The sequence below is a fragment of the Sceloporus occidentalis genome, unplaced genomic scaffold (assembly GCF_023333645.1).
Source record: "Sceloporus occidentalis isolate IW3139 unplaced genomic scaffold, rSceOcc1.0.p SCAF_35, whole genome shotgun sequence".
NCBI lineage: Eukaryota > Metazoa > Chordata > Lepidosauria > Squamata > Phrynosomatidae > Sceloporus > Sceloporus occidentalis.
In genome coordinates, this window is record NW_028317015.1 from 8,175,315 (window position 1) to 8,186,404 (window position 11,090).

At 41.0% G+C, this 11,090-nt stretch overlaps 1 protein-coding gene across 1 annotated transcript; it reads left to right on the forward strand.

Annotated features, from left to right (window-relative positions):
• Positions 1 to 1,256: 1,256 nt before the first annotated feature.
• On the forward strand, positions 1,257 to 10,185 carry LOC149298054 (putative ATP-dependent RNA helicase ddx6). The gene is made up of 12 exons (XM_089487908.1): positions 1,257 to 1,453; positions 1,945 to 2,008; positions 2,221 to 2,325; positions 2,421 to 2,550; positions 2,781 to 2,927; positions 3,819 to 3,913; positions 4,405 to 4,527; positions 7,175 to 7,303; positions 8,452 to 8,568; positions 9,178 to 9,241; positions 9,551 to 9,652; positions 10,013 to 10,185. Exons 1-12 carry the CDS (start codon positions 1,257 to 1,259, stop codon positions 10,183 to 10,185), a joined length of 1,446 nt encoding a protein of 481 aa, XP_089344034.1.
• Positions 10,186 to 11,090: the final 905 nt, after the last annotated feature.

The following is an 11,090-nucleotide window of genomic DNA, read 5'->3' on the forward strand; positions in this document are numbered from 1 at the left end:
GCTTGGCCTGTTCATGAGGATTTAAACCCAGCTGAATACTTCTTCTACCGAACATTCTTTCATATGGATCACTGCTATCCAGGAGTCTTTGGGTATTAGTGTGCAATAAATATTTGCGCACCTTGTTTAACCTGCAATGATGTAGAATGTCCTCAGTCATGTTTTTATTTTCATATATTATCCCCCTGACCTGCAGTTAAAGGAAGTTTATTGGGCAATACCACATAAAACAATTTGTATGATACTGCAGTTTACCCCTACATGACAAGGGGTATTTTATACCATTATTCTTACATACGCTAACACTATACAGTATAATACACATGCTACTGTCTTATGCTCACAAACACTAACATGGTACTCATGTACACACATGCTAACACCAATACACACTATATTCTGACAAACATTCATTCTAATAACATACTGTAACACACGCTTTGGCACCATAATACAGTAGACATACTGGCTCTTTTGCGATACATTTACACACTGACACATTATACAGTCTGACTCCAGCGCTATACATATACATGCTGACTGACACTACAGTATACACCCATACATACACTACTCCCCACCTCAAAGACCTGCCATGTGGGTGCCTTCCTCAATTGTGATGCCCCCAGTCGGGTGAGGTAATGCACATTGTGTGACCCTGCTGTGTGCCTCGCCACACTTCACTGTGCCACATTCACAATGGTAGCCCTGGCCAGTTTTTACCCCTTGTCCTTCTAGCTGCTGTGCCAACCTGGCACCTGGGTTTGCTGAGCCCTGCTTTAATCTGTTTTATACATCATCGTTTGTAGCTGGCTGTTAACTGCAACATCTGGCTAATTTGCTTTTTGTTGGTTGGGTTTCAGTACTTGGCAGGAAGAAGTCAGTTGTGTGATCGAATAGCATTTTGTGTTGTGGTTTTACAGTTCTTGCTTCCTTGAGCTTGTCAATGTTAACTTTGGTTTTTTTTTCCTCTTCTAGATTTCATTGAAAGAACTATATATCGTCTTTAGTCCAAGGCTTTTTTTTTTTTTTTTATAAAGGAAATTTGATTTGATGCATCAAAGCAAGTGATTTCACAGTTCAGACTTAAACAAGGACAAGCACTTGCTTGTGTTGCAATAAGGACTCATATATTGAGCAAGACTTTATCTCTTCATTTTGAAGAGTTCAATAAACTGTTATTACAGTCTCTGTACTGACTTTCAAACTTTGAAGTTGAAAGAAACTTTCAAAGGGACAATTTAAAGGAAAACAAAATGAGCACCGCCAGAACAGAGAACCCTGTTTTAATGGGTCTGTCCAGCCAGAATGGGCAGCTGAGGGGCCCAGTGAAACCCAGCGTAGGGACTGCAGGTGGGGGAACACAGACGCAACAAATAAACCAGCTGAAAAATGCCAGCACAATCAATAATGGAAGTCAACAGCAAGCACAGAGTATGAGCAGCGGTATAAAGTGAGTATCTACACTGAGCCCAGCGATGTGTGCATCTGTAGCATGTTAAGGTTAAGACTTTGTTAATTATGTGTCTATATAGTGGGGGGTCTGGATCAACACCTGGGTATTTTTTTGTCATTCATTTTTCTCCCTGCTTCATAAAAAAGGGTGGATGTTTGCATTCTAGTGTTCAAAAAAAACAACCAAACAAAACAGCAGTTGTGCACCCATAAATGTTTATTAGAATATGTAACATGTTTGTTAAAACAAGTCTTGAATTACATACTTTGTTTTGCTTCTGGCCTTATGTGCCTTATTTTACAAATGTCCTGTAGTCTATAATTTATACATTGCCAACAATTCAGGGAGCGCTTCACTGAATATGACGGTGAACTTTCAAGCATACTAGAGAACTCTGTTTTTGTTATGGCTGTAAATTCTATGCCGGTCAAATTGTCACCTTGAGTAGTTATTTGCAGCTAGGTTTAAGACTTGTTAATTGCTTGCAGACCTGGTGATGACTGGAAGAAAACGTTGAAACTCCCTCCAAAAGATCTTAGAATAAAGACTTCGGTAAGATTCAATACGTGAATTTGTATCTTAGTGTAATGAGCCGCCTTCCATAGGAATTCCTCATCTTCTACCAGATGAGGAATTCCATTCAAAGTTTTTGCTTTATTCTATTTTCTTGAACAGCTGCAAAATCACTTGGCCTCGTATGATTGTTTTGTGCCTGTAAACAGTTGCTTGTGCAGATTGCCATCTTAATTGACTGTCTCCTGCAGGACGTCACCTCCACAAAAGGCAATGAGTTTGAAGACTATTGTTTAAAACGAGAGCTGCTCATGGGAATTTTTGAAATGGGATGGGAGAAACCATCACCAATTCAGGTTAGTTAAAATACAGCCTTTAGAGACTTGTCCATAAATGTGTTTGGCGATGAAAGCTTTTATGTATTACCAAAAATACTTGCATGCCTTTCTAGGAGGAGAGCATTCCCATTGCATTGTCTGGTAGAGATATTTTGGCTAGAGCTAAGAATGGAACTGGCAAAAGTGGAGCCTACCTCATTCCGTTACTTGAACGGCTAGATCTAAAGAAGGACTGCATACAAGGTGAGAGGAGTCTGGATAAACTCAATGTCCTTGTTACCAGTGTAAATGTTGCAAATTTCTGTGCATGTGACATCTGCATGTTGTATGACCAGAAGGGTTTTGTAAATGTGGCTAGCACATGTTTTCTTGTGTGTACAGCAGGGTCATTCTGTTCACCTGAACATATTAATGTTATATAATTTCCAAATAGTAAGATGTATGTCAAATCTGTTTTTTTTTTTTTTTAATAGCAATGGTGATTGTACCGACACGAGAACTGGCTTTACAAGTCAGTCAGATCTGCATCCAAGTCAGCAAGCACATGGGAGGTGTTAAAGTCATGGCAACAACTGGGGGAACAAACCTACGTGATGATATAATGAGGCTAGATGACACAGGTATTTTTTGGTAGCTTGTGTTTAAAATTTTCTTTTTGCTAGCAATTCAGTAATACATGATGGCTGTATCCGTAAACTGACTGGGACTCCCCTGTGTTCACAGCTAAATCACCCAAAACCTGATTTACTGGAGTCTTTAAGATTTACATTAAGGTCATTTTAGTGATACAGAGAAACTAAGCTTTAGTGATATTCTCTATGGGGCGGCGTGTTTGATAGGTAGCAGCAATTTTCAACTTTTTTTTTTTTGATCCACAATGTATTCCAGAATCTGATGGAACTATATATAGGATAGAAATAAAACTAGTATATAACATAACAAGGTGACATAAAGAAACAGGTGAAGAGGGCCCTGTCAAGATGTGCTAAAAATCTAGAGGAAGTTGGGGGGGGCGGTTTGTATTATACAAGAGTTAAAAATACTGTTGGGAATTGATCAGCCATTAGGAAAAGTAAGCTAACGCAATAAGGGAGGGAAGGGTGTACGTTCGTAGAAGTCCTTGGAGTGGATCTTGAGGGATTTTCTAAATCAAAGGCAGCGGCAACGACTGATTGGCTGAAGCAAGAACCTAATATTCTGGGACAGGATCGAATCTGTTAAATGTATGGGTACCGAACATCCCAGTCTACCTGTCTGGTGGATAACCGATTATTCATCATTGTAAAGTACAACACATAACATCCATGCTATGATGCTTCTGTGAAAGCCCAACCATATTTCTAACGTGACTATGAAGATAATAGGTTCTGCATCCCTGGTGTGATCTCAATTTCTGGTCCCTGTAGGATTTTATTGCACCCAGGTCAAAATAATTTTTTTTTTTTTTTTAAGCTGCCCTAATTGGAATCTCCATATTTGCTCTGTTTGACTTGGTGACTTTTCTTTTGTAGTACATGTGGTGATAGCTACTCCTGGGAGGATTCTTGATCTCATAAAAAAAGGTGTAGCCAAAGTAGACCACGTCCAGATGATCGTTTTGGATGAGGTAATACCATCTCTGTTATTGAATGAGATTGTAGAAACTAATGACCATTTAGTAACACTGTTGCAGGGTGTTATAGGATTCTGCAAAAATGAAACTTAACATAAGTCATGCATGTAATTAAAACAATTTAAGTTGTCTTCTTGTGACCTAATGCAACTCATTTTAAACTTTGTATATACAGCGTTATCTTGATTTTCAGACCATTAAAATTAGTTGGTTGCTAAAATCCTCTTTCTGAAACAAATGTACTGTCCAATTGTTCTGTGCTCGTGTTGCAGATTCTCAAATTGTAACTGATAATGTGCATTTTCGGTCTGGCATACGAGGCTTTCTTCGGATCAGTTGGAGCTCTTCTGCTCGTGTGTGTGGAGGCGTCTTATTAGACACTCCTGAGCTTGGCTGGTAGTGTAATGCACATGCCCACATCATATGTATTGAAGTGTATATGATGTCTATAGTTTGACTCCTTAACAAGCTTCCTCTTTATGCAGGCAGACAAACTGCTGTCTCAAGACTTTGTGCAAATAATGGAGGATATCATTATGACGCTACCTAAAAACAGGCAAATTCTTCTTTACTCTGCCACATTTCCCCTCAGCGTTCAGAAATTTATGGTAAGTACATCTTATAATTTAATCTGGTCCATGTTTGCCACCAGTATCTTAAATCACATCATCCATGTTTCACTTCACTACTTGGAAGGGTTCTTACTTCCCATTTTGTGCATTCATTGGTTCAGGTTTTTGGGTAAAGTTTAAGATTCCCCATATACCGTATTGGCTAGACTATAGGCTGCGCTTTTCCCCCCCACTTTGTCTTTAAAGTGGGGGTGTGGCCTATATTCGGGGTCTAGCGCCCGACCCCCGGGACATGAAGCGCCGGGCAGGCAGTGGGGTTGGGATACAGATCCCCTGCAGTGGTGCAGGGGACCTGCATCCTACTCTCGGATACGCTGAGACAGCCTCCCCTGCCGGCACTTCCCACGGGGGGAGGGGGGGGTGCCGGCATGGGAGATTGTCTAAGCGCATCGTGCAGATGTTCAATGGCAGCGGTGATGCGAGCATAAACAACTTCCGCTGCCGGCATGTCTGCACGATGTGCTTTAACCCCTTCAATCCCAGGGTTTTTTGTTACCTCAAAGCCCAGAGCAATTTTGCCATTTTTGGGGTATGTCGGTTTAGCGATGATTCTCTTTTCCTGTGAATAGTGTACCCATGTAAACTATATATTGTTTTTTCAAGGAGAGATAGAGCTTTCTTTTGATACCATAGTTGGATGATTAGCTGAAAATTTAGAATGAGAAATTTAGTAAAAACTAGCGAAGATTAGAAAAATTAATGTCTTTTTACATTTTCACTCTGAATCCTCGCAAAATTAGGTAAAGTGATGGAAAATCCCCTCCAAGTTTATTAATTCAGGTGTCCTGATTCCAGAAATACCTAATTTATATAGATTTTCCAGACTTTCCCAGCACCAGGGAGCATACTATTAGGTGTAAAATTTTGTATAATTTGTATGCCTATGGCTTAACGGGTTTGGGGGCTGTGAACGGGGGCAGAAGGGTTATACTGGCTAGATGTTATGCTAGGGCAATGGGAAGTAAGGATTTTTATTTTTTTTTTTACATTTATTTTTTTATATATTTTTACACAAATGGTTAGAGGTCCTCGTAGGGACGTCCTGAACATGCCAGTGATGTCACAATGACATCACAGCTCACTTTTTTTTTTTTGTATTTATATTAATTTTTAAATTGACTTTTTTTTTTTTCCTCCTCTTTCAGGACGGGAGGGGGAGTGAGACATGGTTTCTCGCTCCCCTCCCCGCGATCCACCTGCACCGATCACACTGTGAGCTCTATGCAGGTGCCTTCCGGGTTACGTCAGCAGTGGTGCAACCCGGAAGGGAATGCCCGATCGCGCGTTTGCAACTGCGCGATCGGGCACTTTCAACTGTAACAGCTTATACCGACAGCCTGGTCTACCGTGCAGCGGGCGGGTATGTGTCCCTGACGCTGCGCGAAGGGCTGGACGTACCGGGGATGGTCATAGGGGTTTCTTAGTGGGCGTTTTTTGGACGTCCCGGTAAGTCTATAGGGGATTCCCACGTGGGGAGTCTTGGCAAGGGAGATTTTTAAAGCACATCTTGCAGACGTGCCGGCAGCGGAGGTTGTTGCTGCGCGAACAATCTTCCTTGCCGGTACTTCCCACGGCGGAAGTGCCGGCACCGGAAGTTGAAAACGTGTTGTGTAGATGTCCCCTGCCGGCCCCGCAAGACCCCGTGGAGTCTGCACCGGGGACAGAGTGGCAGCATATCTCGGGGAGGGGGGGTAGAGTGGCAGCATATCTCGGGGAGGGGGGGCAGAGTGGCAGCATATCTCGGGAGGGGTACATCTTTGGGACAGAGTGGCAGCATGTCTCCGGGGGGGGGGGGCATAAACTTTTTTCATTAAAAAAGCAACTAACTTTTAGGGTGTGGCCTATATTCGGGTGCGGCCTATATCCGAGCCAATACAGTACTTGTGGAAGTTATCCTTCAGATTTCAGTGGCTGTCTGGAAAGGACTAAACCAGACATCTGTTGAGCTGGCTGTCATTATATATTCCCCTCTAAACTGAACTTTACTCAAGGTTACCTAAAATACCGTATTGGCTCGGATATAGGCCGCCCCTGTATATAGGCCGCACCCTAAAAGTTTGGTGCTTTTTAAAGAGTTTTTTTCTTTAAAAAAGCACCATAAAAACATGCTGCCACTCTGCGCCCCCCCCCCCCCCCCCCCCCCCGACTTACCAGAGCAGACACCCGGGAGTCTGCTCTGGTAAGTCTTGGGGGGCAGAGGTAAAACGCATCGTGCGGACGGTCACTGGCTGCGGCGATGCGGGTAAACAACCTCCGCAGCCGGTGACCGTCCGCACGATGCGCTTAGACAACCTCCCGTGCCGTCACCCGACACCCCCTGGGGGAAGTGCTGGCGGGGGAGGTTGTCTGAGCATTTCGGAGAGTAGGATGCGCCCGGGACTGCATGTTGGGGCGTCGGGTGCTAGACCCCGAATATAGGCCGCACCCCCACTTTAAAGACTTAAAGTGGGGAAAAAAGTGCGGCCTATATTTGAGCCAATACGGTAATACTGCTTTTTTGCTGGGTTGTGACATTCAGACCTATTATAAACTTTTGATCACCCCTAGTCTTGGAGACAGATTGTCTGTTTGTTTCAAAAGGAGTTGGTTTCCAATGAGTAATATGTATCCATTTCCTTTTTAGTCTTCTCATTTGCAAAAACCATATGAGATTAATCTGATGGAGGAGCTGACATTGAAGGGGGTAACGCAATATTACGCCTATGTGACAGAAAGGCAGAAGGTTCACTGCCTCAACACACTTTTCTCCAGGGTAAGCATTTTAAATATGTTGGGGACGCCCGTGCTTTATGCAGATTCTCTGCTTTTTTACGTTGATCTTAAATTGTGATTTACATTTTGAATAATCTAGCAATTAAAAATGCTTTTAAAGTATGGTAAATTCTGTGCATATTTGAAGGTGAAATGTGTGGCAGTCTTACAACTCAGCACAAAACCCTTCAGCATGTTTTTTGTTTTTTTTTGTTTTTTTTCTTGTTTGGTCCATAATGTCGTGTATCTCGCTACGTTTTTCTTGGTCACCTGATATCTTAGCAGTGTCTACAGACCTGAGGTCTTCTCCTACTGCATCAAGAGCCTGCCCAAAATCATTTTGGCATTCAAATGTCTATTAGAGCAATACCTACACAGGCACCATCATGTGTATTGACAGAGATCTTCCTGCTTAGCCATCAGGGCATACTAATACACCCTGACAGGATCGCTAAATCGAGACTTATTTTTGACGTTTAAGTTTGAATATTTCCAGCTAAACCAAATAAGCTGGCGTTTTCTAGGTGCTCATGTGTATAGCCAGTGCACCGAATGTATTTTGCTGTTGGAGTCTGAAGACCCCAGTGGAATCTTAACGAACCAGAGGATGTCGCATCACTTTTTAAACTCTGCATGCAATTTTTTAGATTTTAGGAGCCTTAACGCTGGTTAGGGTGATTTGACTAAAATAGCTACTTTCACCTCTAAGCAAAGTATGGCTTAAATACATAACTGGAAAAATCTTGATTCCAATGTTTATGATTATATTATCAAAGGTGATAATTAACCTTATTTGTATGCGCCTACCCAGAATCCCCTGTGGTTGTGGCAGCACCATGATATTTCTGAGGGAAAAACAAGCAGTCTGGTGTCTGTAGATGAGTGTTTACTACTACTACTACTACTACTACTACTACTACTATTATATAGATATATATATCCAATTCTAGCAGTGCACAGTATAAAACATTGTGAGGGCTGTTTAAATGCTGTTTGGATATGTTCTCGGGAGCTAGTGTTGAGGAAATGCTGCTTTAGCTCAGGGGTTGTTTCATGTGTTTCACACTGGAGCGTCGGTACTTACTGTAAGTTTGTAGGGGTTTTCTCACTGGAACTTTAGAAGCTGACAATCCGCACTTTTTGTTTTAGCTACAGATAAACCAATCCATAATTTTCTGCAACTCCTCCCAAAGGGTGGAACTGCTGGCAAAGAAGATCTCCCAGTTGGGCTATTCCTGCTTCTATATTCATGCAAAGATGAGGCAGGTTGGTATTATACACAATGCTGCTTATTCTGTAACTTGCATGCATATGTAACAGTGTTAGAATCTTAGTACTAACGTTTTAACGTCACAATAATCAGAAGATATGCTGTTGTCCCTTTTGAGGTCATCGTCTGTAAGAATATACATTAACACATGGTTTCATCTGCACTTAATTGAGCATTTTATGGTTACCTTATCCTACAATATTCTGTTGAGTATAACATCTTAAAGTGTCCCATATCTACTTGTCTGACTTCAATTTCAAGGCGTGTAATAGAAAAAACGAGTTTGAATTAACTCCTTGTCAATCTCCTTCCTACATGCCGTAAGATTTATTATCTTCATATAGCGCCAATAATTTACGCAGCACTTAATACAATACATATATTCAAGTGGTCTGACAAGTGAATTGACAGACTAAGACAAACCGATATGTTGGGTAGAGAGAGCTCGCAAGCTTACAATCTTGAGGCGATTGGGCGGCCATAGTTTGTTTTGAGGAGTCAAGCTGCATAGTCTGCTTTATGCTCGGCGAGGGCTAATAACATAACATTCTATTTCTTGGCAAATGTATAAATTCCAATAAGAGTCTTGAGTGTTTTGTTTGCAGGAGCACAGGAACAGAGTTTTCCACGATTTCCGAAATGGCTTATGCCGCAATCTTGTTTGCACTGGTAAGAATGCCACCAATTTTCTGCATTTTGTTAAAATTCCTTACGTAAAGCTTAGTCAATGACTACAAATCTTCAAGTCTTAAATTATACCTTGTTATGGTATGATGTATATTAATGGGTATTTATATTAAGAATTTATATCATCGTCCCAGCCTTCTTAACCTTTGGTCTGTACAATTAATGTAATTTGGGTAGTATGAAAAACAGACTAAGAAAATGTAAAAATAGTCAGGTATTCCACCCTTCTGTATAAATTTATGACTTATTTTTATTTAACCAGCTTTTTATATACATTCTCTCCCCCTTTAGACTTGTTTACCCGTGGTATTGATATCCAAGCTGTGAATGTGGTGATAAACTTTGACTTTCCAAAGCTGGCAGAGACCTATCTACATCGTATAGGAAGATCAGGTAAACACCAGCATAGTTAGTAATGGTAACCTGAAGAAAGAGTAAGCTACGGACGCTTACAGCCTTAGTATGTACATGTAAAGAGGAAGGTGAAAAATCAGTTCGCCAATCACTGTTTAATAGCCTGTTTTTTAAAATGCCCATACACTAGAATATTTGACTTGCTTGTCTTTGATGCAATAATATAAACAATCCTCTGTAAAATGATGTAAGTACTTTGTAAACTGAATTTTGCCCTCGTTCTGATACTAGTTTTTAGATTATAGTCTTTTGTGATCACACCACACTTGTGGAGGAGAAAGCAACTTTTCTTGCTGTAACTGGTAACTTTTTTTTTTTTTTTTTTTTCTTTTTGTTCAGGTCGCTTTGGGCACCTTGGCCTTGCCATAAATTTGATCACCTATGATGACAGATTCAACCTTAAAAGTATTGAGGAACAGCTGGGAACAGAGATTAAGCCGATCCCCAGCAGCATTGACAAGAGCCTATATGTGGCTGAATATCACAGCGAATCGGGAGAAGATAAGCATTAACTTTCAAGTCAGTATTCAGTCCTCCTCATTCTAGTTTCTTCTGATAGCAGCATTCAGAGTTAATAATTTGGTTTAGTGAGAAAGTAAGGTTAAGTGTGCCTTTCAAACATAGATCTTAAGAAATGCCCCATCCCAGAACATTCTTTAATCGTGTTTACCTTTTAGTTGTGATACAAGCGCTGATGGCTGCCATAGACACCAAACACGTAATGTCCGAGCCATTGGAGAATGTGACCGTTCCGCTAAGGTTTTTTTGAATACCTTAACCTTAAATTGAAACGCATGCAATGCTGGGTATTGCTTGCATATACTTCATTTTTATAGTTTTCTAGCACCAAATATTGCTTTAGATGTCTTCTGCCAATAAAGCAAAACTCTAATAGACGTATGTCAATGTTTAACATTCAGGGATTACGCAATTCTGTGTTGCAGTCGTATGAGACAAGGGGTTAGGGCACTGATTTGATTTATATAGATTATAATGCTCATTGTGGGAACTGTAGATGTTTGGTTTGTATGCAGATTTTATTCAGATGCTTTCTTTCAACAGGTTCTGCTGCCCGATGATGAAGATGAGAAGATGTTGACCTGTCATGCATCATTTTCTTGAGTTTGTTCCCCACTCAACTGCCTTTTTCTTTTTTAATTCTTCTGGAACATAAAGCATAGTTTCAAGTCTGGAAATCTCCCCCACCCATCCTTTTATTTCAATTTACTCCCAATGGTGGCACTGCGTGCTCAGATAGTTGCACTTAAAAGGCTTTTTCATTTTTATTACCTGGGGATAATATATGTACTGGAAATCCTTTAAGCCATTGTCTAAGGGAAACCCGTAGCTTGAATAGTTTCCCTGCTGTTCAGAAGACAAGCCAAGCAGTTTTTTTTTGGTTTTTGTTGCAGTCCCC

What these genes read in the sequence shown, in the direction of transcription:
- LOC149298054 (XM_089487908.1), top strand. Translation starts at nt 1,257, where the DNA reads ATGAGCACCGCCAGAACAGAGAACCCTGTTTTAATGGGTCTGTCCAGC. An exon ending in TCAGCGTTCAGAAATTTATG is followed by an intron (nt 4,528 to 7,174) that starts GTAAGTACATCT and finishes TTTCCTTTTTAG; the next exon opens with TCTTCTCATTTGCAAAAACC. An exon ending in ACATCGTATAGGAAGATCAG is followed by an intron (nt 9,653 to 10,012) that starts GTAAACACCAGC and finishes CTTTTTGTTCAG; the next exon opens with GTCGCTTTGGGCACCTTGGC.